Here is a 27,013-nt window from a genome sequence, read left to right on the forward strand (position 1 = left end):
GATCCACGCTGAGGTAAGTGGGGCTGGGTGGTGAGTCGGAGTACTTTTGTGGGCTGGGAGTCGAGCTTGTTTTTTGGGCTGGGGTGGGTCGGCGTTGTTTTAAGTGGGGCTGGGGGTAGGGTCGGGGAACTTTTGTGGGCTGGGAGTGGTTCAGGGGTCGATTTCTGGGTTGGGGGTTTTCAGGGTTGTCTTCAGGGCGGGGGGTTGGAGGTAGTTTTCAGGGGTGGTGGGATAGGCGCTGGTTTTCAGGGCTGGGGGTGGGGCTAGTTCTCAGGGCTGGGGTGGGGCAAGTTTTCAGGTCTGTGGTGAGGGGCAGTTTTCAGGGCTGGGGGGGTTGGAGCAGCTTTTAGGACTGGGGAGTGTTAAGGTAGTTTTTTTTAAATTAGGGGTTTGGCGATTAGGCCTCAGGGCAGGGGAGGGGAATATGTAGTCTGGGTAGTTTTTAGGGCTTAGGGGAGGGTGGGGCAATTCTTAGGGCTGGTTCAGGGTTGGTCAGGTTAAGGGAGAGGGTTAAGGGACAGGGTTTAAGGCATTAGAGCAGGGGGAGGGCACAGCATATGGGGGTTGGGGGGGGTAGGTGTATTTGCAGTGCCATTTACATCATACCCAAGTCACTTTGGAAGTGGATAGAAGACAAGACAGCTTTTAGCTTTTGAGGTTTGTTACCAATATAACAAATCTTTTTTGTAGCTGTATGTTATGTTAAAATATGACTAAGGGGCTTAAACATGCAGGAATTTTTGGACTATGTAAAGTATTGCTCATGTACAACTCTTTTTCATCGTCTTAGGAGCCTTTATGAATTAGCTCCAAAACATATAAAAAGGGAATTTAGGGAGTACTCACATGCAATTAGTGGAAATCGAATGTTCAGTGCCTCCTTGGCACTATTACTAATAAGGAGTTGAATATTAGGAGCATAAAATCCCCATACTCATAAAAGATTTTGCTAATCAGCCCCTTAGTAGCTAGATTTAAGCACACATTTGGGCACAAGACCTAACCCAAATGGACCTCCTGCTGGCCTCATAACCTGCAAGAGGCCATTTTGATAACCCAGTTGTTACTGGGATGGTTTGTCTGTTTTGAAATGTCGTCAGGGTTTATCAATGTTTATTCCTCCCCTTTAATACCCTGCCCGTCAAACAAATTCCGGTGATTGTGGTTTAGGAAGGCATGTATAGTGCTATCTATATGTTCTCATTTTTAACTTTGTGTCAAAAAAATGTTTTGTACTCGCATATGAGGCGAGTGAGGTAACCCAATTCTTCCCTGCAGGGTATAAATCTCTGATTTGGAATCTCATTGTTTTACCCAGACTTGGCCCTCTCTACAGAGTCACCCCCAAACATTTTGCCTTCTTCCCTCCTGTTTTTCGGAATTCATGTTTATTGGCCTTAGGACTCTGTGCACTTTACTTTATCACTGCTAACCAGTGCTAAACTGCTTGTACTCACTCCCTACAGTATGATAAAATTACCTTGCACCTGATTGGCATATTTAGTTTACTTATAAGTTCCTAGTAAAGTGGTATACTATATACCCAAGGCTGCTAAATTCTGCTTGGGGGCCTATGGGGGCCTATAGCACTTATTGTGCCACCCACTTAAGTAGCTCCTTAAAACATGTCTGAAGCCTACCATTGCAGCCTGTACGCAGTCTTAAACTGAAAATTGGAATTGGAAAATAACCCTTTTGCCAAGCCTAAAACTCCAATTATAATACATATAAGTCTCCTCTAAAGTAGGTCCTAATCGGCCCATAGGACAGGGTGTAGTATATTTAAAAACTTGGACATGTACTTTTACATGTCCTGGTAGTGAAAAACTCACATTTGTTTTTCGCTACTGTGAAGCCTACCTCTCCCGTAGCATAACATTGGGTACCTTTTTTAATTTAATAAGTGATAACCTTTGCTTGGGAACAGGTATAAATTTAATTTTTGATGGCTTAGGAATAATAATTTAAAAATCCTATTTAATGGTAAAGTGGATTTTAAGTCACAGTTCTGAAAATGCCACTTTTAGAAAGTTTATCAACACACAAAAATAAGGGGTGAGAGGTACTGTAACCACAAAATTAGTAAAAGGAGTACGAGATAGGTGGTCAAAAGGTATCACCTGTCTCTTTTGTGATTTGGGAAAACGTGAGCTTTTAAAAGACTGCCCTCACCCACCAGATAGTGGCATGCTTCATCATAGGGTTGCTACAACATCCCTACATAGACCAACACCTGGGATGAAGCAAAGGGAGGGGAGGACATAACAAACATATAAATGTTGGGATCCATGCAGTTAATAAAATGATAGTGAAAAGTTAAAACTAATTCAGAGATACCCTTTCTCAACTCTTTATTCCTAGGTTCCCTGGATAGGGTTAAAAGATAAAATTCGGAAATGGACTAGGGGAAGTTAGGGCCCCTTTCCTCTCCTGTACTGCATCTCTTTTGACATGTTTCGACCTTTACCATCGCCCATAAAGGTTCATTTTGGCCATCCTTAGGACTAGCGATCCCTGATCTGTGAGAAACCCGTTCCTGGTAAATCACCAAATATTTAAGGGAATATGTTTTATCATATCTTATTACTCTGTATTCCTCCATAGAATGACCTGACTCATCAATTCCTGTGTAGACACTCTCATATGGTACTGAAAAGACAAGACAGCCACAAAAATATAAAAATGCAAAACAATACAAGACTCCAGGTCTTGTGGATGTATATACAGATATCTTCTGATTAAGGTTCGTAGGGAGGACCGCACCTATAAGTTATACCTTAATCCCCTGCATTTACATAAGGAATCAAGAAAATCACCTGACTACTTTCGGCCCAAATTCTAGTCACACATCACTCAACCTCGCCTTCAAGTTAAGAGTGGGAAAATGGTGGTATTGGTAAATTAGTCAGAGTACGAGAAAGGTTAGATGGTTTCTTACCAAGTTTCATCCAACGTGGGGGCATATCAGCAAGGGTCGGCGATAATTATCGCTAAGCGCACTTAGCGCGAGGATAATTATCGCCGGCCAACTCTAAATTTTATAGCGGAGATAGCGTGCTATCAGCAACGCTTATCTCCAAAGCGATAAAATTCAGCAAGCTGCCAACTGTGCGATTATCGCCGGAAATCCAGCGATAATCGCACAACATTTTGGCGATAGCTTGCTGATAGGGCTACACATACTTAGCCATGATATCCACCTTCCATAGGATATCATGGCTAAGTCAGTTTCAAAGCAGGCATAAGGAAAGTAGCGATAACAGAGGTTATCGCTACTTTTCTTGTCGCTATGCTGCTTTGCGTGAGGCTTGATATTAGGAGAAATGTCGCTTAGCGACATTTCTCCCGTTATTCTGCGGAGGAACGCCCACTTTGCATCTCATTAGAGATGCAAAGCTGGCCGTTAAGGGAAAGGACGAAGAAGCATGGATTCACGCGTTAGCATGTCCTTGCTAATAGGGCGTTAAAATTATCGCCGATTTTCATCCGAAAACAGACGCAAAAGCAGCGATAAGTTTTTTATCGCCTTGTTGTTGATATGCCCCTAGGTGCTCAAAATAGAGGGCAAGTGGGAGCATCCCCTGTAGTCACACTCAAATAATAAAAAAGCCAGAATCATCAAGCATATTCTCCTCATAGCATTAAGACCAGAGAAAAGTGGTCTCTCTGTCACACCCCATGGAGCATGAATACAATCGATCTGCTCCACATCAGACAACCACTGTTGTGTACCAAAGCGCAGCCAGCCATCACCCCGCACCAGCCTCCATACCTGAACGAGACCGCCGCCGCGGTCTGCGACAACAGGCTCGCCCCGACGCGGCAACCAACCCCTGCACTGACACACAGCAGATTCGCTGCCAGCGTAGTCACCCTCTTCTCTGATCCACTTCCTCAAGGGTGTAGATGCCGCTCAGTCTGTGCCTCTTGCCACTCCATGCAGTTGCTTCGGCGGGGTTTCCTTACCTTTTTAGCTACGGTATGGTCTAATGGGTGTGAAACACTTCCAGGTTCCAGTCAAGACAATTCCGTCTTCCAGGCATGGGTGTAACCTAGACCTTCAACTTTATGTGTTCTGTTTTCTGTTTTCGAAGTCCCTCACTTCCTACATAAATCTTTTCAGGCGCGAGTTTTCTCCCACTTAAACAGATGTGATGCTTGACTGGATGTGCTTAGTTCCCTATTCTAGGTAAACTAAGACTGGCCTCCATGTCTATTGTACATACACTCTGTAATATATGGCCATCCTCACTAATTTTCTATGCAGAAATGCTCCATTTTATATTGTACTTTTTTATTCAGCAGTAGGTTTTTTAGGGCTGATAATTAGAGATGCTGTTTGATCAGAAAGTCCTATCATTTATTAAATATTTGTATTTCTTGCAGTAGGAATAGAGGGTTGTTTTGTATAGAGTTTAAGGGTAAGATGGTCCTATTATGTATATATTTTTAGTATGTAATTATATATACATATATAGAATGTCTCAGGTGGATATAATTTTTTACAGGAACTATGAGATATCCCTCCACTAACATATCCCAGTCATGGGCATAGGACGGGGTGACAACCCTGTTTTCTCACCATCGTTCAAAGGTTGTTCAACTGGTACCAGCGGATGTCATCATTGAGTCCATTTTTGTCTGGATCCTATAAACCCATTTCTTCTCTCTTAAAAGGAGGATTGCCTCGATATTTCTAGAATTTTGCGGAAGAAATGGTTTGTCCAGTACTGTCCAATGAATATCTATGACTTTGTGGTTTGCGTCTACGAAGTGTGTTGTTAACTTCGCGGTAGTTCTTTTGCACTTGATGTTACTCTTCTGTTCTGGTATTCATATTTTTACCTTCCGGGCTTTTGGAAAGTTGCCATTTTCAGTCCTAACCATTAGGTGATTGCAGCCTATTTCCTAGGTCACTTGACTAGATGTAGCTCAACTTGCACATCAAAGAACATTGCTGCAGCTTACACACAAAGAACTTCACGCTAGCCTATTGTGCCTGAAGATAGAGTGGGACCAGGGCAGGAAGGCAGATCATTCTAAACACTTCTGTTGGGGGAAAACTCCAGGCGTTTCTTCCACTTCAAAGGGCGCATCAAGTACAACAACAGGAGCCTCAGACCCACTCTTCATTTCACTTCTGGACCTGCAGAAGGACTTTCAGAGGACTGCCCTGCTGCCTGTGGCCAGTTGTGTAGTTCAGAGGATTGGCTTGATACACCAAGAGAACTGACTGCTGCTTGAAGCCTCCTCTGTGCCATCAGAGGACTGCCCTGCTGTTTGAATCTTGTTTTCCTGCTTGAACCCAAGACTGCCAGAGTGGCTCCAAGGGCTAGTTGGCTGGCTGCTTGTTCATAGCTATAGGGACAGAAAAAGCTCCAACCATTTCGAACCGGGACCTAGACTGAGCATGACCCTCCAAGTGGTGCTCCTCCAGTCCTGGACCCTTGGATGTGGTGCAAAAGGTGCCCAGACAGCCCAAATCCAGAACTTGGGACTTAAAAAAATGTCTGCCAAAATGTGCTTTTACAACCGAGAGGAGACCGAAACCTACGTGCTCACCGATCCATTCCAGGTGCATCGCCAATCAGACTGACTTTGCAGCATCTCCCGCTGTGTTCGTCTCTGCAGGGGCAAATCCTGTTCAACGGCTCCTGGAAGAAGGAGTATCCGGCCTTGTGGAGCTCTTGTCGATTTCTAACAAAGAGACTATGTCCGAATGTAGGAATTTTTACCGCATCTTCTTCTAGCGGCACCCCAACGACAACGCCTCCTCCTTGGACACCGCCTACTGCCATGCCCCACTGTATTTTACCTTCTACAACATTTTTTTCTTGAAAATATTTCTAAGTCAATATGAAAGTGGAGACAGGGACCAATGCACTTTGAGAATCCAAACCCCGCTCTATCACGGTCGTCTATAATGCTTGACTTTGCCCCAGTCGCGCGCAACCCGATTTCCGTGGTGCGCACTTCAAACTTTACATTGCTATTTTTCACTTAAAAATTAAAAAAGTCTTGACTCTGGTTCTACTGATTGGATGATTGTTATTTTGGTGGCAAATAATTTATAAAAAATTACTCAATTTTTTTAAATTAGTGTGTGAATTTTCTTGAGTTGTGTTTCACAGTCTTACTGTTTGAAGTGTTGCTTTACACATTGACTCTAAGTTAAGCCTGACTGCTTTTGTGCCAGAGGGTTAAGCACAGGTTATTTTAGTGACATTTTGTGGTTCACCCTGACAGGGATTGTAGCTGTTGCTTCAGTAGGGTTTCACCCACTTTAACCACCATCCCAATTTCCCACAACCTGTCATTTGAACATGGGTAAGTCAGAGAAGAAGCTTGTAATAGGGAGATATATATTTACATATTGCTATGGTCACACGAGAACAAACACTTTATGTTTAACATTGTGACGTTGTATTTTCGCAATATTCTAAAAATATCCCAATCACTTGAAAACTTACCAAAGAGACATATTTATAACTGATACAATTTGTTGTGTTACAGGAGGTACCTGCAGGACAATCCCCGGAAGATATGGTGGGACGGCCTCTGATGCACCTATCAGCTGCAAAGCACGCAACCGGCGAGGCTGTGTACTGTGATGACATCCCCCATTATGAGAATGAGCTCTACCTTGCACTGGTGACCAGCACAAAAGCTCATGCAAAACTCACGTAAGGAGGAACTCTGCCACTTTTAATATATCACTTCAGGGTCTGCCATATGTTGAAAAGAAATCCAACAGTGGGATTTTTTTTACATTTCTGTGCATAATTATTATAAGAGATTACAGTAATATCCAACCTATTTTTTCCTGGTATTTTTATGATGAAGTTATCACACTTTGTTCTGTTATGTGTATTTGTAAAATGCACTATCATCCACAAAGGTATCCTGGTACTGAGCAGGTATGTGTGCTAAGCCCTGCCTATGGTAGGTTGGTTAGTTGAAAAGCCAGGTTTTGAACTTCTTGCAGAATTTAAGAAGAGAGGAGGAGGCTCTGATTTGGAGTGGGAGGGCATTCCACACTCTAGGAGTGATGTAAGAGAATGCCCATCCTCCTGATATGGTTCTGTGTATGTGTGGTAGTGTGCGAGTAGGAATCCTTCAGAGCTTGGGTTCTCTGGTGGTTGGTGGAAGTTAATGAGATTTTGCAGGTAGGTGAGGGATGAGTTTTGTAGCGCCTTGAATGTGTGTGTGAGGTTTGAATTGAGCACGTTTGTGTATTGGAAGCCAATGGATTTCCCTCAGGTGTGGTGTGATGTGAGTTCTGTGTATGAGGTTTGCAGTCTTCTAGGGAGTTGCTTAGTGATCCCAGTGTAGAGGGTGTTTCCATAGTCCAACTTGCTGGCAACTAACGTGTGAGTGACAGTTTATCTAGTGCCATTTGAAGATCTTCTGCAGGATCTTTTGGGTGTTGAAGCAGTATGCAGAGACGGTGTTGACTTGTGAGGTCATGTCCATGTCGATGATTATTCTGAGGTTCCTGGTGCAGATTCTTGGTGTGTGTCCGAGTTTGGCCATCCACCAGTTGGAGTCCGACTGTGAGGTGCTTTCCTGAAGATCACTACTTCTGTCTTGTTGGTTTTGAGCTTGAGACAGTTGTCTTCCATCCAGTAAGGGACTTTGGTCATGAAGGCAATTAATTTGTTTCTTGTGTTGGGGGGTTTTGTCCGACAGGGACCTTCTAACTGAAATTTTACTTTTTAACAATTTCTGGGACAAACATATAAAATCTCAAGTCAAAATGTTGTCATCATCCAAATGATGTTGAGCTCCTTCTCACAAAAATAAAGTGCTGAATCTAACATTATACAAATCATTGCTGGATATTTTAGGTGACACCCAACATCAGAAATATTTACTCCTCAATTTAGATAATTGTGTTAGACAGACTTTACTATCAATTAGGCTGGCGTTGTTATCACCCAATACTGACAACATCATTGGTCTAATTCTGTTTGTACTATGTGTGCTGTGTCCAGATTGGCTATGTGTTCTTAACTTCATGTGACATCTGATGGAATGATATTTTGGGAACGCACGCACCCCTCCAGCCATGTGTGCTTTATTGGGGTCAATCTCCCTGGACTATTGTGATGTTGCTGCACCTATCTGTGGGATTGATCTAGGATTTCCCATTCCCCAGTTTGTCTGTAGGATGTGAGCCACCACCCACCTGTGACCTGCCAGTCAGTAACCTCAGGCCTGGGTCTCAGAGCCTGCCTTACAATGTATTTCTGAGTCGGTGTGACGAGGAGTTCACAACAGGCGACTTCATTAATAAAGATGCGATTTTGTTTTTATACTTGGATGTATCATTATTCATATTAACAGTGACTTTTGCAATATTAGCATTTCCCTCTCCAGTTGAATTTTCTACTACACTATCTAACCCATACTTCATGACAGTTACTTTATTGGATGACTGTTCTTCGTTTTAGACAATTACTCCTTTCCTAGTTACCTGCATTCTACCCGATTTGAGGACTGTGTTTTTACAGCAGAAAATCCCTAATTGCACAGAACCACACAAAAACAAGAACAGGATGAAGACTGGCAGCAATAATGAGCACACACCGGAAAGCCCCTGGGGAGCCAGGAGAACCAATTCAAGGACCACACCTGCTCAGGGGGTCCTCCTTCCTCATGCATGTCTCTTTGTAAATGGTGCAGTGCTTGGATTGCAAGAGCCAATGTCCCATTATCCAGGGTATTCCCTCAGATAAACGTGCAGCAGGACGCACAAATCTTGGCACACACCCTCCCTCCGTCGCAGTCACTAAGCCTAACACATGCTGATCAGGACCGGACTGAGAACCACAACCGGCCCTGGCAATGTGCTCCCCCGGCCCCATCCCACCTTCGGGGTGGGGGGGGGGGGGGTAGTGCCCCCGAGCTCTTTGCCAGGGCCGGTTTTCGGCCGATTTTGTTACAGGGCCGATTTTGCAGCAATGCTGCAAAAACGGCCCTGTAACAAAAACGGCCCCCAGGGGCCCAAAACTGGCCCCCACCCGTGCTGCGCACCGGGGGATTGCCCGGTGCCCGCTACGGCCAGTCCGGCCCTGATGCTGATGCTGTATCACCACGAGGCGGATTGCTCTACTTGATTGAATTAAGGCCAAGCCCAATGCTGTTCATCATCTTAAGCATTTTCCACCTGGTTATTTGGAGCCAGTGGGCATTAGCTTTCATCTGTACAGTCAAGAATGGTATGGACCCTCCCAGCGATACTTGTTTGTCTGAGAACAGTCTACATTCTAGTGGAATGTCCTTTTTTCATCAGCCTGATGCAGCAAAGTGGTTAATTTCCTTAGAGGGTGCTGGTACAAATCCGATAGTTGACCAGAGTTGTGGTGTGTATGGTTACGAGGGAACAGAGTCTTCGCCATCAGAGGACGAGGACGAGTGTAGGAAACTTGCCACACTGCCAGTACCTCTGAAACATGAGGAAAAAAGTGTATGTTTCTGTACAATTTAGGGATTGACCCTTCCCTTCTAGCCAAATCTTAGTGCTTTATGTCTATCTAATGGAGTGTTCAGGGTGTAATCTTTGGGAATGACATTTGGAGCTGACTGTTACCTGAGAGAGTCTCTGGTGGCTTGTCTTTGGATGTAACATGAATAACTGACATATGCATGGAAACTTACCTTGTCTCTGATCATCAGTTACGAAATATGTTTGGCGTCGATTATGCGAGTCACCAACACGAACCCTACCACGGAGGACATTTGTTTCAGGAACATTGTGTACACACTGAGACAGACGTGGATTTATCACAAACGGAATTTCTGTCTTGCACGAAATCTGAGACAGGGCAGATCGATCTCTGTTTGTGGTATGCTTTTAACTGGCAATAGTCTGCCAGGTGGCCCATCCTTTGGCTAAAGTAACATTCCCTAGAATCTGCTTGCTGACAAACTCCCAGGACTCTGCCGCTATAGCTAGATTGAAACCCAGTGGGGTTTTGCGGTGTATCTCCATTTAAGACTGGTGTCATTTGCATGCTTTTTGCCAACGTGACCACTTCGAGGGCGGTCTTTCTCAATATATGTTGGGCCAATTTAGCAGTGTCTCTCTGGGCTTGCCCGTGTTTTTCTCTATCCTTCTCTTACTTTTTTTGGTATTTCAATATATGTGCTTGTATCTCCCGACAGGGTTTGGTGTCTAACCCAACCACGCTGTCCAATCAGCTTTGACCGACCATCCAAACGATGTGGAATCTCCCTGAAGTGGTGGGTCATTTCAAATGCACACGATGCAAGGCTTGTAAAATGGCGATTGAAACAAAATCTTTCTGCTACAAGCATCATACCATTGAACCTAAAACGCACACAAACTGTAATTCAAGTGACGTAATTTACTCTATTGTAAGTCCATGCAACCAACTATATGTCGGGTAGACAAGACAAAAAGTCAAGACACGGATTCTGCAGCACTGCAGCAGGATTCGCTGCAATACCACAGGTGCCCCATTTGTGGAACACTTCAGAACACAGACACACTCATCAGAATCCATCAGATGGCTGGTCCTTGAGAAAGTGTCCTTGGGAGCAACGGGAGGGGACTTGGGGCCCATCCTAAATTTAGGAGAGTGTAAGTGGATGTACCTCTTAGACACAGTTAACAATGGTCTAAATGAACTGGATAGCACCAATGCGCAACTGGCAGGTCTGACCGCTGAATAAACATGAGCTAGATGATGTTTAACAATGGTTTGCATGTGTTTTAATGGTGTCTCCATAATATGTTTGGTAGTTTGAGAGGACAAGATACACCTTAGCTTCTTTGTTTTGGGGACTAATTGGTTTCGATCTGAACTGTGGTAAAAATATACACAGTGGGTAATTGCTTCTAATTATGTAACTATGAGCTCAGTGCTATCTACTGATGCCTCAACAATTCAACATGAACATTTCATAAACAGAAATAACAATGCATATGAAGGGTTGCAACATAGAAAAAGTGGGACTTTAAAAAAAAAACTGTATCTGAATGATATTGACTCTTGGCATCAAATGCATTTGTGAGAAATAGAAGCACCTTAATAGGAAACATTGCTTCGTCGGCAAAAACACAATACTTAAGACAAAACACAGATAGCAGTAATTAACAGCACCGCAACACCACACATGTAACTTATATCAATCTCAACAAAAACTCAATAAAATGATGACTATGTCAAAAATCCCTTAGCGCGCTCCTAGCCTATGCTACCCTGTGACCAGGGGAAGCGCTGCGCAGTACACAGACCGACATAGTCTGTCAATATCAGCACCCGGGACAAAGATAATAACAATAGTTCACGGATAAAAAGTTATAACTCGAGAACTACAGGCCCCTCTTGGCCAAACACAAGTTACACCTAATCTCCCAGCTCCAAGTCTTTTTCCCTAAACGTCCTAAATGACCCTGTATCACACCCAAGGGCCAAGCACACCATTTGTGTCATGCCCAGCGGTCCAAGCATACCGACTGTCTCAAACCTATTGGAAAAGTGTATCATCTAAGTTACACCCATCGATCCAAGTGACCAACAGCTCTCACTCCTTTCAGATACCAACGGTGTTGAGAAATCGGTGGCACTGAGAAAACCCTTTTAGAGGAAAGAAATAAGGTTGAGGTGCCAACTCTGCCCTTTCTTTTACTCTTCTCCCTAGTTTATCATATGCCACATGCTTTCCTAAGGTTCTGATGTAGGCTTTTACCCTCTGTGACAGCTGTTTCAGGACGGACCTCCTCCCTGCAAATCCAGCAGAACTTCAAATCAATTGTGGTGTCTGTTCTCCTTCCTTGCTGCGCATATGTCAATCTTTCTGGGCGAGGGCTCCTTCCTTTGACTGCAGTCGGTCAGCTACTATCTCACTCACCAAAATATTGCTAGAACATGAAGTATCTTTAAAATCCAAGAGACGTTTGGCAAAACAGCAACAGCTTGTTTAAATAAACAGAGCGGCCCGGAGATCAGCCACAGGCATAGGGTCTGAGGACTGTTTCAATTTACAATTGGTCTGACATGGGTTTTTATACCGTTCATTGCATGCAATAAAATAATTCCGGTGATAATTTTTTGGTAAGGAATGTGAGTGTCGGTTTTTGTAGTCATAAATTAATATATTGGATGAGGAATCCAAGTGGCCTCAACCTTGCGCAGACCTAATGCGACCAGTGGGTAACGTGTCAAGATATCCAGCATGGGGAGTACGTGATCAATGCGTGTGCTGTGTCGTGACTGGCTATGTGTTCCTAACTTCATGTGGCATCTGAATTTATGGTGTTTTTGGAACAAGCGTACCCCTCCGGTCATGTGTGCTTCATTGAGGCCAATCTCCCTGTACCATTGTGGTGTTGCTGTGCCTATCTGTGGAATTGCTCAGGGATTTCCTGTTTGCGCATTTGTCTGCCGGCTACGTGCCACCCTATCTGTGATCTGTCAATTAGTAACCTTGGGCCTGTGTCTCAGCGTCTGCCTGATAATGTATTTCTGAGTCAGGGTTGACGTGGAGTTCACGGCGTGTGAATTCATCAATAAAGATATAATTTTATTTTTAGACATGAAAGTATTGTTATTCCAATTGACATCGACTTTTTCAATATTGACAAATGCATCCCTTTTGTGCTGTTCAGGTTATTTTGGAGAGGTGGACATGAGAGGATCCTCGTCTGTAGAGTGGACTCTTCTCCTCATCAAACTGTTGTGCTGTGGCCATTCGCTTGTCTATGCAAGCCTTCCTGCTGCCCATCAAGGGGAGGCCTGTTCAGGTCCTCACAGACTACATACCACTGTCATTTGATTCTGCAACAAGAAGGGTGGGTTGAGGTCCTGGGCCCTGTGCTAGGAGGCCTCGTTACTCTGAGAACTGGCTGAATCGTCAGGGCATTTACCTGATTGAGCATCATCTGGTGGGATCTTTTTTTATTTTTATTTATTTTTATTGAGTTTTGTAGATCATACCATATAGAGATCTGTTCCCTGTATCCATTCGGTCATGGTGGGTATGTCTGGGGTGCCTTAATACCTGGCCAGGTCTCTTTTAGCCAGTACCAAACCAAGTTCCAGAATATTAATTTCATACGTAGGAGATCCAGGTCATTGGGGATACCCAGGAGTACGTACTTAGGATCTTCCAGGATAGGTGTCCCTCGTTTTGCGCTGAGTTCCCGTACTATCTTTTGCCAGAATGAACTAATATCTGGGCACATCCATAGTGTGTGAATTAAGTTCCTCGCGATTTCCCCCTGCAGTGAAGACACTCCGGTGAAGCTGCTCTACACATTCTGTTCAGGTGGGCCCTTTCATAATAGGTCCTATGGAGTATTTTGAGTTGTATGAGGCACAACTTAGATTTAATCGCGCCCTCTCGAGGGAGCATTAATGCTGCCTCCTAATCCCGGTCCGCTAGTTCACTGACCTCAACTCCTATGTTGTTCTTAATTTTAGTAGGGCATCAGGTATGTTATTGTTAATAGTTTTATATATGTAAGAGACTGCTTTCTCCTGTATTTCACCCATTAAAATATTCCGGGAGGTCCAGAGGAATAATCTCTCCTTTCCAGGCATGAGATAGCTAAAGGAATTTATAACGTTGACTGTCATGGAGTTGGAACTCCCTCTGTAAGAACACAAAAGGCATCAAGGTTCCCTTTTCTGGCAAGTCCCTTACCCTACAGATACCAATATGGTCCCAGGCCACGTACCCTTCAATTTCCCCACCTCTTTAAGATATTGTTCCACCCATAGTGGAGTTTCCCAGATGATATTCCAGTTCCAACCCATATAAGTGGTGGCCTTATGCCATGCTTTAGTCATCACATGGCTAGCTGGCAATAAGCTTCTCTGTCCCTTCCCCGTTATAGATAGTGGTGGTATGAACCTGTTTGGAATTACGTTCTTTCCAGGGCATAGGTAGGGTGATTACCCTCTACATATTCCCAATCATTTATTGCCGTTAGATGGGATGCCCAGTAATAGACCTTAATGTCTGGTACGGCGATCCCTCCATTAAAGAAATTGCACTGTAATGACCGACGGGCTCTTCCTGGATGCCTATCAATCCACAGTAATTTTTGAAGTGCATCATCGATTTTGATGAAGATATCATCTGGAATTCTATAATATACATTCATCTGGCGGGATCTTTAAACACCAGGGTGAATAAAATCAACTGGCGATAGGCAGTGGATCACAAGTGGCAGCTACACCCAGAGGTAACTCAGAATGTCTTACAGCAAGGCGGAGAACCCTGGTTTGATCTTGTTGCTTTCACCAAGAATGCCAAAGTCCGCACTTTTTCACGTTGGAGTTCCCAAGAATGCTGTCTCTCAGAGACACAGTCCTCTTAGAGTGGAGCACGGGCCTCCTACGTACTATCCCACCTCTACCACTTCTGGCACCAGTTTTGAAGTAGATCAGGAATGACCGGGCAAAAGTCATGCTAGTGGCAATGAATTGTGGCAAGGGGATATCTTGCCCAGAACTTCTGCGCATGAGCATCTGTCTTCCAATCAGCCTGCCATCTTGGAAGGACCTTCTGTTGCGACAGCAAGCCAGGCCTTGCTCCCAGGCCTTTGCAATCTACACCTCCATGTTTGGAGATTGAGAGATGGCAGTTGACTGCATTCAATCTCTCTCATTCGTGCGGCCAGATGTCCTTCTACAAAGTTTATTTATGCCGGAGGCTGGGACAAGTATGTGGCTTGGTGTGGCACCCATAATATGAGGTGTGGTTGCCGCACCTACCACTTTGAGTTGTGCTCCTTAGGGAGAAGATGAACCCCTCTTTTCCAACACACACATTTTCTGCACAAAACTGCACATTTTCTGCAGACGCGCAGGCTCTAGACCCGCCTACATCAACAGCAATCGTGCCATCAATGTTCAGGAGCTGCTGGTTGTGATTTAGGTCTGTCCAGGTGCTCTTAGGGCGGCACATGGTGAGCCCCAGCCTCCGCTCCAACTCACCTCCAGTGTGGGTAGCACACTGATCGATGGCAGAGTAGCGATGGAGCTCAGCAGAGCTCAGATGCACTGGTCCTGATCCACGCAGCAGCAACGCTGTGTCGACATCGATGAGCGCAGAGCTGCAATGCGGAGATTCAGCATCGTCATTGAGGATGTTGTCAATGGAGATCCGGCAGACTTTGTGTGTCAGGTCAATCCACACAGTAGAGGCCATGCACCGTTTCTGGTCGCACAACAGGAGCGATGCTCTGCTTCCGATCCACACTACAGGAGGGGTGTGCCAGTTCCTATCCACGCAACAGGGCAAGTCTCAAGTTATGATCCACGCAATGGCGTCTAATGCGCCTGTTCGAAAAAGGTGCAATGGTTTTGCTGAAGCAAGTGCCTGAGGCCTCACTTCCAAGGGTCCAGGACAGGGGTGGCACCAGTTAGCTGAGTAGACTCACAGATGGTCCAGATGCAGAAGCGGTACGTTGGAAGTCTGTTATGTCCCTGAGACTTCAGATCAGGAATCCAGCCAACTAGCCATTTGAGTCACTCTGGGTTGAAGTGATGCAGGTCCAGTCATTCTCACCCAGGAACGGGAACAGCAGACAGCAGGGCAGCACAGCAAGGCAGGAGTCCAGCAAAGCAGCAGATCAGCAGATTGGCTGTCCTCAGAAGCATAGCAGTCCTTCCTGGCAGAGTCTAAACAGGTCCAGAAGTGTACTGAAGTGGTGATGCTAGAGGTCTAGTAGTTATACCCATTTGTGCCTTTGATGTGGGGGAGTCTTCAAAGACAGTTCTTTGAAGTGCACAGAGTTCCTGCATTCCTGCCCTAGCTCTAGACTTACTACAGGGGATATGCTTTCCTGTGTGTAGGAAAAGGACACAGCCTGTTCAGGTGTGAGTGAGGCTGGGTCAGCCCTTCCCTCCCATCCTCCCAGTATAGCCCATCAAAATCACACATAAGCTCCCATTGTGTATTGCTGTCTAGGGGAATATACAAAGCCCAGCTGTCACCTTCCCCAGATGTGTATCAGGGAAAGGCAGCGGGCACCAACAGACTAAAGTAAGAATATGCCAACTTTCTAAAAGTGGCATTTTCAGAATTGCACTTTAAAATCCGACTTCACCATAAATTGTGATCCCAGAGACACCTAACTTGAAAAGTCTAACTCTTCGCGATTGGGAAATACACCTATAAAATGTAATATGGTAATCCCATTGTTATTCTATGGGAGAGATAGGTATTGCAGTAGTAAAAAGCACAAATGTAAGTGTTTTCTACTACCAGAACGTGTAAAACCTAACAGTACGTGTCCTGCCTTTTAAATACATTGTACCCTGCCCTCTGGGTTGTACAGGGCCTACCTTAGGGGCCTGCCTTTGTGTCTTAACCTCCTGCGCTTGTTTCCCCCTGCTGCGCCGCTTCTGTGTGCCGCCCCTGCCGCGTTTCCCGCCCTTCTCCTCGCTCCCCGCCGCTGCTCCCCTGCGGCCCTGCCCCTTTCCTTTTTGTATCCCTTCCCATTCGCCGCCCCGCTCCCGCCTCCCAGCTGCTCCTCCCTCCCACTTGGCCATTTATGGCGGAGTGCACGCAGTGGTGAGCAGTGACCCTTGACCCTCTGGGCCGGTCGCTCCACGCACTGCGCACACTCCCTGTGAGTGAGCCCAAGCACCCCCCGCTCTGCCGAGTTTGCCGCTGCCCTGCAGCTGAGTTCCTGGGCCTCTTTATTCTGTATTCTGCCCCTGCATTTTGTTGTCTGTATTTCGTAATTGGTTCTCTGCCTCTGCATTTTGTATTTTGTTTCCTGCCTTTGTGCCTTAACCTCCTGCGCTTATTTCCACCTGTTGCGCCGCTTCTGTGCCCCGCCCCTGCCGCGTTTCCCGCCCTTCTCCCCGCTCCCCGCCGCTGCTCCCCTGCGGCCCCGCCCCTTTTCTTTTTGTATCCCTTCCCATTCGCCGCCCCGCTCCCGCCTCCCAGCTGCTCCTCCCTCCCACTTCGCCATTTATGGCGGAGTGCGCGCGTACGCGCAGCGAACTCACGCAGCGGGCGCGCCGAATGTGCGCCGAAGGCGCGCCAAAGGCAAGCCCGTCTACGCCCGTCCGCTCCTGGACCGCGCCCAGCGCCAGAACCCCTGGCCCCCGCAGATGCCATCCCACCCGCCAGACCTACGACGCCGCCTCCCTCAACGCACTCAACACCGGTCGGACCCCGGGCTGCTACCGAGCCACCCCGAGACGCAGCCACGGTCCCTTCACCTGCAATTCCTGCAAATTCGCCTGCATCCGGACCTGTACCGCACCCGCCAAGCCAAGCACCAGCAGCAACCACCTGAAGTGCATCCTGCTCAACACCCGCTCCGTCCACAGACACGCCGTGGAACTCTGAAACCTGCTCGACACCACATCTCCGGACGTCGCCTTCCTCACGGAAACCTGGATGAACACTTCCTCAGCGCCCGACATCGCCATCGCCATCCCGGACGGATTCAAGATCACCCGGAGGGATCGCGTCAACCAGACAGGAGGAGGCCTCGCCATCGTCCACAAGAACACCATCCGCATCACGACCAGCTCCGACGACACCCTCACAGCCGCCGAACATCTTCACTTCCAGATACACACCGACCCCAAGACCACCCTCAGAGGCACCCTCATCTACAGACCCCCGGGACCACGCACACAATTCAGCGAAGACATTGCAGACTTCATCAGCCCACACGCCCACTCCTCCGCTGACTACATCCTCCTAGGGGACCTCAACTTCCACCTCGAGAACAACAATGACAGCAACACCACCACCCTGCTGGACAACCTCGACAACCTCGGACTCAAGCAACTGGTGAACACTCCCACCCACTACGCCGGCCACACGCTTGACCCAGTCTTCTCCTCCAGCAAGTACATCTCCTTCAGCCACTCCACTGGGCTCCACTGGACAGACCACAGCTGCGTCCACTTCAGCTTCAGAAGGACCACGGCCCACCACCACCCGCAACAGGTCCCCCGCAGGAGCTGGAACAAGATCACCACCGACCAGCTCACCACTTCCCTGAACCAGAATCCTCCCACCAGCTCAACGGACCCCAACCAAGCAGCCAACAACCTCACACAGTGGATCACCAACTGCGCTGACAACCTCGCACCCCTGAAAAACCATCCCAGCAGGCCCGGCAACAAGAAAGCTTCCTGGTTCAACGACGATCTCAAGAACTCCAAGAAGAACTGCCGCACCCTCGAGAAAGCCTGGCGCAAAGACCCGACTACAGACAACATGACTGCCCTCAAACACGCCACCCGCAAACACCACCAGCTGATCCACACCACCAAGAAGACAGCATTCAAGGAACGACTGGACAACAACTCACACAACAGCAAGGAACTCTTCAGCATCGTCAAAGAGCTCTCCAACCCCAGCGCCGGAACCAACGACATCACCCCCTCGCAAGAACTCTGTGACTCACTCGCCTCATTCTTCCACAGCAAGATCGCCGACATACACAACAGCTTCGGCGCGCAGACCACGCACCCAACCACCAAACCGACGCCCCCCACCACCACCCTCCGCGCCTGGACCCCGGTCAGCACCGAAGACACCATCCACACGATGAACACCATCCACTCCGGGTCACCAACTGACCAATGCCCCCATCACATCTTCAACAAGGCCGACTCCGTCATCGCACCCCAACTCCGAGACGTCATCAACTGCTCCCTCAACACCGCCACCTTCCCGGAGAGCTGGAAGCATGCGGAACTCAGCGCCCTCCTGAAGAAACCATCAGCAGACCCCACCGACCTCAAGAACTACCGCCCCATCTCGCTCCTCCCTTTTCCCGCCAAAGTCATCGAAAAGACCGTCAACAGACAGCTTGCCGCCTTCCTCGAGACGAACGGATCCCTCGACCACTCACAGTCCGGCTTCCGAGCCAACCACAGCACCGAGACCGCCCTCATCGCAGCCACTGACGACATCTGAGCCCTGCTCGACAACGGGGAAACAGTGGCCCTCATCCTCCTGGACCTCTCCGCAGCATTCGACACTGTCTGCCACCGCACCCTAATGCAGCGCCTCAGCAACATCGGAATCCAAGAGAAGGCACTAGAATGGATCATCTCGTTCCTAGCAGGAAGAACCCAGAGAGTCCACCTCCCCCCGTTCAGATCCAAGGCTATCGAAGTCATCTGTGGCGTTCCGCAAGGATCATCACTCAGCCCCACCCTCTTCAACATCTACATGAGCCCCCTTGCGGCCATCGCACGCCAACACAACCTCAACATCATCTCCTACGCCGACGACACCCAGCTGATCCTCTCCCTCACCAACGACCCAGCCACCGCCAGAACCAACCTACATGAAGGGATGAAAGACGTAGCCGAGTGGATGATGAACAGCCGCCTGAAACTGAACTCAGACAAGACGGAAGTCCTCATCCTTGGATCATCACCCTCTGCCTGGAACGACTCCTGGTGGCCCCCGGCCCTGGGCAAAGCACCCAAACCAACGGACCACGCACACAAACTGGGCTTCATCCTGGACTCCTCCCTCTCGATGACTAGACAAGTCAACGCCGTCTCATCATCATGTTTCAACATCCTACGCATGCTCCGTAAGATCTTCCGATGGATCCCCACCGAAACCAGGAAGACGGTCACCCAGGCACTCGTCACCAGCCGACTGGACTACGGAAACACCCTCTACACCGGAACCACAGCCAAACTACAGAAAAGACTCCAACGCATCCAGAACGCCTCCGCACGACTCATCCTGGACATCCCCCGTCACAGCCACATCTCCGGACACCTGAGAGACCTGCACTGGCTCCCCGTCAACAAGAGAATCACGTTCCGACTCCTCACCCACGCACATAAGGCTCTCCACGACCTGGGCCCCAGGTACCTCAACGACCGCCTGACATTCTACACTCCCACCCGCCAGCTACGATCGGCCAGCCACGCCCTCGCCGCCGTTCCACGCATCCGAAGAGCCACCATGGGAGGAAGATCCTTCTCCTACCTGGCAGCCAAGACGTGGAACTCCCTCCCCATCCACCTCCATCAGACCCAAGACCACTTCTCCTTCAGGAAGCAACTCAAGACCTGGCTTTTTGAGCAGTAGCAGACCCCCCTCCCCAAGCGCCTTGAGACCCTCCGGGTGAGTAGCGCGCTATACAAATTTCGTGATTGATTGATTGATTGACATATGTATTAAGGGGGAAGGTTTAGGCCTGGTAAGAGGTTTATCTTGCCAGGTCGAAATGGCTGTGTGATTTGCATACTGGCTCTGCAATGACAGGCCTGAACCATGTTTAGAGGGCTACTTTGGTGGGTGGCACAATGAGTGCTGCAGGCCCACTAGTGCAAAAACAACAGTGGATGGACAGAATGCAGAACAATGTCATACATTCACCCCAGTACAGAGATCTGGGCCTAAATCCATCGTTTTTTTTGCTCACCATGCCGTTCCAGTTTGAACCCAGCCATATGCAAATCAGTCTTGACCCTGTGCCTCATGGGAACAGTCCAGCCCGAACTGCCAAGCCAGGTCCTCCCTGGACTGGAAACAAGCATCCTAGGACCGGTTTCGGGGTTTCACCCCTCTTCAGCCAGGATAGCTTGATTCCAGTGGCATGGAGAGCACGGGACCCACGTCTGGGTGACAAATGCAAAAACAACAGTGGATGGACAGAATGCAGAACAATGTCATACATTCACCCCAGTACAGAGATCTGGGCCTAAATCCATCGTTTTTTTGCTCACCATGCCGTTCCAGTTTGAACCCAGCCATATGCAAATCAGTCTTGACCCTGTGCCTCATGGGAACAGTCCAGCCCGAACTCCCAAGCCAGGTCCTCCCTGGACTGGAAACAAGCATCCTAGGACCGGTTTCAGGGTCTCACCCCTCTTCAGGCAGGATAGCTTGATTCCAGTGGCATGGAGAGCACGGGACCCACGTCTGGGCATACCCTTCCCACTCGGGGTGACAAATTCAAAAACAACAGTGGATGGACAGAATGCAGAACAATGTCATACATTCACCCCAGTACAGAGATCTGGTCCTAAATTCATCGTTTTTTTGCTCACCATGCCGTTCCAGTTTGAACCCAGCCATATGCAAATCAGTCTTGACCCTGTGCCTCATGGGAACAGTCCAGCCCGAACTGCCAAGCCAGGTCCTCCCTGGACTGGAAACAAGCATCCTAGGACCGGTTTCAGGGTTTCACCCCTCTTCAGCCAGGATAGCTTGATTCCAGTGGCATGGAGAGCACAGGACACACGTCTGGGCATACCCTTCCCACTCGGGGTGACAAATGCAAAACCAACAGTGGATGGACAGAATGCAGAACAATGTCATACATTCACCCCAGTACAGAGATCTGGGCCTAAATCCATCGTTTTTTTGCTCACCATGCCGTTCCAGTTTGAACCCAGCCATATGCAAATCAGTCTTGACCCTGTGCCTCATGGGAACAGTCCAGCCCGAACTGCCAAGCCAGGTCCTCCCTGGACTGGAAACAAGCCCCCATTTTGTACCGCTTTGTTCGCCATAAGTTGACAGGGTATGCTCAGACGTTGAGTCCCTTGCTCACTTTGCCACTGGTTTCAAGCAAGCCTGGCTGAAGACGGCTAAATGCCAGAAACTGGTCCTAGGAAGCTTGTTTCCGGTCCAGGGAAGGCATGGCTTGGCAGTTCGGGCTGGTCTGTTCCCATGAGGCACAGGGTCAGACTGATTTGGATATGGCCATGTCTGAACTGGGGTGGCAGAGTGGGCTAAAGAACGGTGATGGATTAAACCCAGATCTGTTGACTGGGTGTGAGTGTTTGATTGGTTCTGATGCTCCGTCCATCACCACCCCCTTTTGTACCGCTTTGTTCGCCATAAGTTGGCAGGGTATGCTCAGACGTTGAGTCCCTTGCTCACTTTGCCACTGGTTTCAAGCAAGCCTGGCTGAAGACGGCTGAAATGCCAGAAACCGGTCCTAGGAAGCTTGTTTCCGGTCCAGGGAAGGCATGGCTTGGCAGTTCGGGCTGGACTGTTCCCATGAGGCACAGGGTCAGACTGATTTGGATATGGCCATGTCTGAACTGGGGTGGCAGAGTGGGCTAAAGAACGGTGATGGATTAAACCCAGATCTGTTGACTGGGTGTGAGTGTTTGATTGGTTCTGATGCTCCGTCCATCACCACCCCCTTTTGTACCGCTTTGTTCGCCATAAGTTGGCAGGGTATGCTCAGACGTTGAGTCCCTTGCTTACTTTGCCACTAGTTTCAAGCAAGCCTGGCTGAAGACGGCTGAAATGCCAGAAACCGGTCCTAGGAAGCTTGTTTGCGGTCCAGGGAAGGCATGGCTTGGCAGTTCGGACTGGACTGTTCCCATGAGGCACAGGGTCAGACTGATTTGGATATGGCCATGTCTGGACTGGGGTGGCAGAGTGGGCTAAAGAACGGTGATGGATTAAACCCAGATCTGTTGACTGGGTGTGAGTGTTTGATTGGTTCTGATGCTCCGTCCATCACCACCCCCTTTTGTACCGCTTTGTTCGCCATAAGTTGGCAGGGTATGCTCAGACATTGAGTCCCTTGCTCACTTTGCCACTGGTTTCAAGCAAGCCTGGCTGAAGACGGCTGAAATGCCAGAAACCGGTCCTAGGAAGCTTGTTTCCGGTCCAGGGAAGGCATGGCTTGGCAGTTCGGGCTGGACTGTTCCCATGAGGCACAGGGTCAGACTGATTTGGATATGGCCATGTCTGAACTGGGGTGGCAGAGTGGGCTAAAGAACGGTGATGGATTAAACCCAGATCTGTTGACTGGGTGTTAGTGTTTGATTGGTTCTGATGCTCCGTCCATCACCACCCCCTTTTGTACCGCTTTGTTCGCCATAAGTTGGCAGGGTATGCTCAGACGTTGATTCCCTTGCTCACTTTGCCACTGGTTTCAAGCAAGCCTGGCTGAAGACGGCTGAAATGCCAGAATCCGGTCCTAGGAAGCTTGTTTCCGGTCCAGGGAAGGCATGGCTTGGCAGTTCGGGCTGGACTGTTCCCATGAGGCACAGGGTCAGACTGATTTGGATATGGCCATGTCTGAACTGGGGTGGCAGAGTGGGCTAAAGAATGGTGATGGATTAAACCCAGATCTGTTGACTGGGTGTGAGTGCTTGATTGGTTCTGATGCTCCGTCCATCACCACCCCCTTTTGTACCGCAGGCCCACTAGTAGCATTTAATATTCAGGCCCTGGGCTCATGTAGTGCACTGTACTAGGGACTGAAGAGTAAATTAAATATGCCAATTGGGGATGAGCCTATATTACCAAGTTTTAGGCGAAAGAGCACAAGCACTTTAGCACTGGTTAGCAGTGGGAAAGTGCACAGAGTCCTATAGCCAGCAAATAACAAAGGAAAGTGGAGGAGATAAGGAAAAGGTTGGGAGGAAGACCACCCTAAGGCTGTCTGGTCTAATATCTACGTTAGATCGTGTCCTATCTGTGTCCAGGGTAAGGCTTCTCGCTCTCAACCCTCAGTGCTCCTGCAATGCTTACCAATATCGCCAGTTCCATGGCATTATATCACTCTTGATTTTAACGTAACTCTACCTCCATCAGAAGTTAACGAGGTCATTGATTCCTTGTCCAAAATGTCTCATTTCACGGTCTTCTACAAGATGCCTCTGTCGAGTCCTTTGGACAATGGTTTTACCAGAAACGTTTTGTTAACATGGTCTGCCCCAGAGCATTACTTAGAATTGAGGACTGCTGTATATTTCCCACTTTTGGAGATCGGCCCGGTGTTAACTCCTGAGTGTTGCTTGGGCGGGACAAACTGCTCTCTGTGCACCATAGGTGCTGGGAGAGCTCTAGCAGCACCAGTGGATTACACGGTCCCTAAATAAACTTACCTCACAGCAGCTATCCCACTGGAGTAGTCTTTCCGTCCCCCTCTCCTCTCCCTGCAGAGTCACTTTGAGGAGACACCTTCAGCGACTCCATTACCCAGTGTCCTCTTCCTCCCAGAGTCCTTCAGTGAGGACCTCTGGGATAGGTCTATAACCTCTTCCAAGATTGCCACCACATAAATAACTCATGTGGAGGCCTTGCCTATAAAATCCATCTACTTCTTTCATCGCATCACACCAGTGCAAGAAACACTTGCTCCCTCCTTTGAGGGGGAGGAGGGAGAATGATCTGTATGTATGTTGAAAATATTTAGCTGAGTTATATGTTAACACAATCAACACATGATATTTAACAATCAACGTATGGTATAGATATTAAATGCAAGCATGCATGGAGTAGTTTTCCTTTAATAAATTTAACAGCATGTCTAGATGAAGCAGACCTTACTTTGTTGAATGGGCTGGCCATTTTGTTCAATGCACTCATGAAGCAAGCAAAAAAGATGCACTGGTCAAATGCGGGGTATGAATGAAGGCAAACTTAGGTATGTCTATCTACCACTCTAAGTATGTTGTTTGTTATTACGTGATGGATTTTTGTAATGGACTCTTGCATAACACTCTCCTGAGGCAAGAACTGTGACAATGCTGTAGAGCACGTTTGCATCGACTATGTATGTGAGGTGGATACACACATAGTGAACATCGAATGTCACCAATACCAAAGCTGCACTACAATGTACCAGTGACATCCAAAAAGCCATCATATTCTGTTCAAACTCCTGAGAGGCATTGCTTTCTTTCTTATTCCAGTGACAAAGTATATGAAGTGAATCTCTCAGTGTGCATTGAAGCCAGACCTAAAAATATTATCATAGACATATTTGACTATTAGAAACCAGCTGCCCGCACATACTCCTACTTAACTTCAGTGCTTTCTTTGTTTACAGATCTGTCGACTTCACTGAGGCGGAGCATGTTCCAGGTTTTGTGTGTTCAGTGTCTGCAACGGATGTTCCTGGGAGTAATGTAGTGGGTGCCGGTCAAGATGAAACAGTCTACGCTGAAGACACAGTATGCAAATTTTAGACATTTCATTAGACTAAGCTACCAAGAAGAGAGACTGACATGAAAACAAAGTTGATTGGTGATTCTTTGTAATTGGACTCCATGTTGCTGTCATCATTTTTTCTAGAAGGTGTGATAAGTAGGACCTTTATCACAGTTTGGAAAATTGAAGAAAGATATTCACATTCTGGTCAGAGTGTAGGTGTCTAGAGGTCAGACACTACTACACATTAGTCCATTGGAACAGTCAAACTGGATCTGCAACACACTAGTCACCAGTAGTTCCAAAATCTGCGTCATCCCAACCAGGCTTCAGTTCAGATACTGGTGGGACAGCACATGTTATAATCAAACGGTGGGGGAGTTCATAGACAGTATCTCCCTAAAAAGCACATACATCCTATAAATATCTCTTTTGAACAGGGTCAGAAAGTAATTTAATTAGAGTGCTCACCAATTGGGTCAATGGGCCACCTAACTCTTCAGATTAGAAAAAGGATGGTTATTTTTTCTAATGTCTGGTTTCTTGCTTTTATGTGGTGCTTTTCCCACGCTACTAGAGCAGAATTCCATGTAAGAGAGGCATTCTGATTATTCTATAGCAATGCTATGGGTTTGTGGTTCTTTTTTCTGTTCTGTTTCTCTATCGGAGGGCTTGTGTCTGGCTTTCCAGTTAGGTTGGTGTCATTTACAAGTCTTATTTCGGGGGCTGTTTTTCTTGTAATTTGTGTCTCTACTTGGAGCGGACGTGGTGTGAGAAGCAAAGACGTTCTCTGACTCCCTCTACTGAGGGGGAGAAGGAAGAATTATCTGTGTAGCTTGGCAGTCACCCTCCTGAGACTCAGGAGAGGTGGATGGTGGCACAGGTGCAAGCAATGATTGATGAGGTGGTGGTAAGGGCCTTAGCTTTTATCCCAAAAAGAGTCCCAAAAGAGTCTTTGAATGCACATTCTGATTCAGATAGTGACTCATAATTGGATATGCCCAGTATCTTGGTGGGAAATTTCTTTCCAGGGAAGATTTGGGAGCTATTTTGTTGCATATCTGGGACAATTTAGGGTTAAAGCCTCCTCCAGTTGACGAGGATGCTGAAGAGCTCATCCCCCAATATGCCAAACCTGCTTCGGTGACTCTTCCTTTTCACACCAAGATCATGGAGTCTATTTTCAGAGGTTGGAAGGAGCCAGATCAATTCCATAGTCAGAGATTTCTTCAAATATCCTACCCTTTGGAGAAAGCCGATGCTGTGCTTCCTGGGACCCTTAAAGTGGGTTCTATTTTAGCTCCCTTACTTGGCAGTTCACCAAGGATCCGAGGAAATATCAGTAAAGAGTTTCGCCTGCTGCTCCATCTGTACCAGGATGTTTAAAACATTTACACCCTCTTGAATAGTCTCTGCAATTGAGTTGAAATCCTTAACCAAGAATTGCAAAGTTAGAGCAGTATATGATTCTGCCCACAAGACCAAATTTGCAGCCCCAAAACAGTGTCCACATTTATGTCTGTCGGATCTGATGGAGAAGAGTCACCTGGGTTTAACCCATCCGACAGACATAAAGGTGGACACTGGTCTAAAACACTGTTTTGGGCCTGCAAATTTGCAGCAGGGTTCATAAAATCCAGTCCCATATTCTAGATCTTCTGAAAGATCCTTTTTCCCAGATTTGATGAGAGTTTGTTTGGATATGACTGCAACTGTATTTTTGGTTCTCATGCCTTGCTACCACCCGAACAAGATCATTCACTTTTCTGGTTCAGTTATGGGTTCCTGCTTCACAGGGTATGTCCCTCCATCTCCTGGTGTCAGAGGAAATGAAACAGGAGCTGGCCTGATGGTTGGATTGTGGCATCTCCTGAAGGGGACCCACTTATATCCTCTTCCTCTGTCCGTAATTAGTAATGATGCAAGCAAAAAGTGTTGGGAGCCTTGATATCTTCCCATCAGGCCCAGGGTCTATGGACAGTCTCTCAAAACATACGCTCAGCAATTGGAGGTAGCTTGAGGCAATCTGTTTTGAACTCCTGCCCTTCTCCCTTTAGATTCAGCAGCAACCTGTTCTGGTGAGGGCAGCCAATGCCACAACAAAAAGCTACATCAACCA

General features: G+C 47.5%; 1 protein-coding gene across 1 annotated transcript in view; it reads left to right on the top strand.

Annotated features, from left to right (window-relative positions):
- The window catches only part of LOC146821939 (xanthine dehydrogenase/oxidase-like), a 645,326-nt gene that overhangs the window by 340,743 nt on the left and 277,570 nt on the right, over positions 1-27,013 (top strand). Inside the window, exons 17-18 of the mRNA XM_085613025.1 lie at positions 6,514-6,683; positions 24,794-24,917. Of these exons, the coding sequence (XP_085469151.1) occupies positions 6,514-6,683; positions 24,794-24,917 (294 nt within the window). The remainder of the gene's footprint in view (positions 1-6,513; positions 6,684-24,793; positions 24,918-27,013) is intronic.

This window comes from Triturus cristatus, chromosome 6 (genome assembly GCF_964204655.1).
Source record: "Triturus cristatus chromosome 6, aTriCri1.1, whole genome shotgun sequence".
Classification (NCBI taxonomy): Eukaryota; Metazoa; Chordata; class Amphibia; order Caudata; family Salamandridae; genus Triturus; species Triturus cristatus.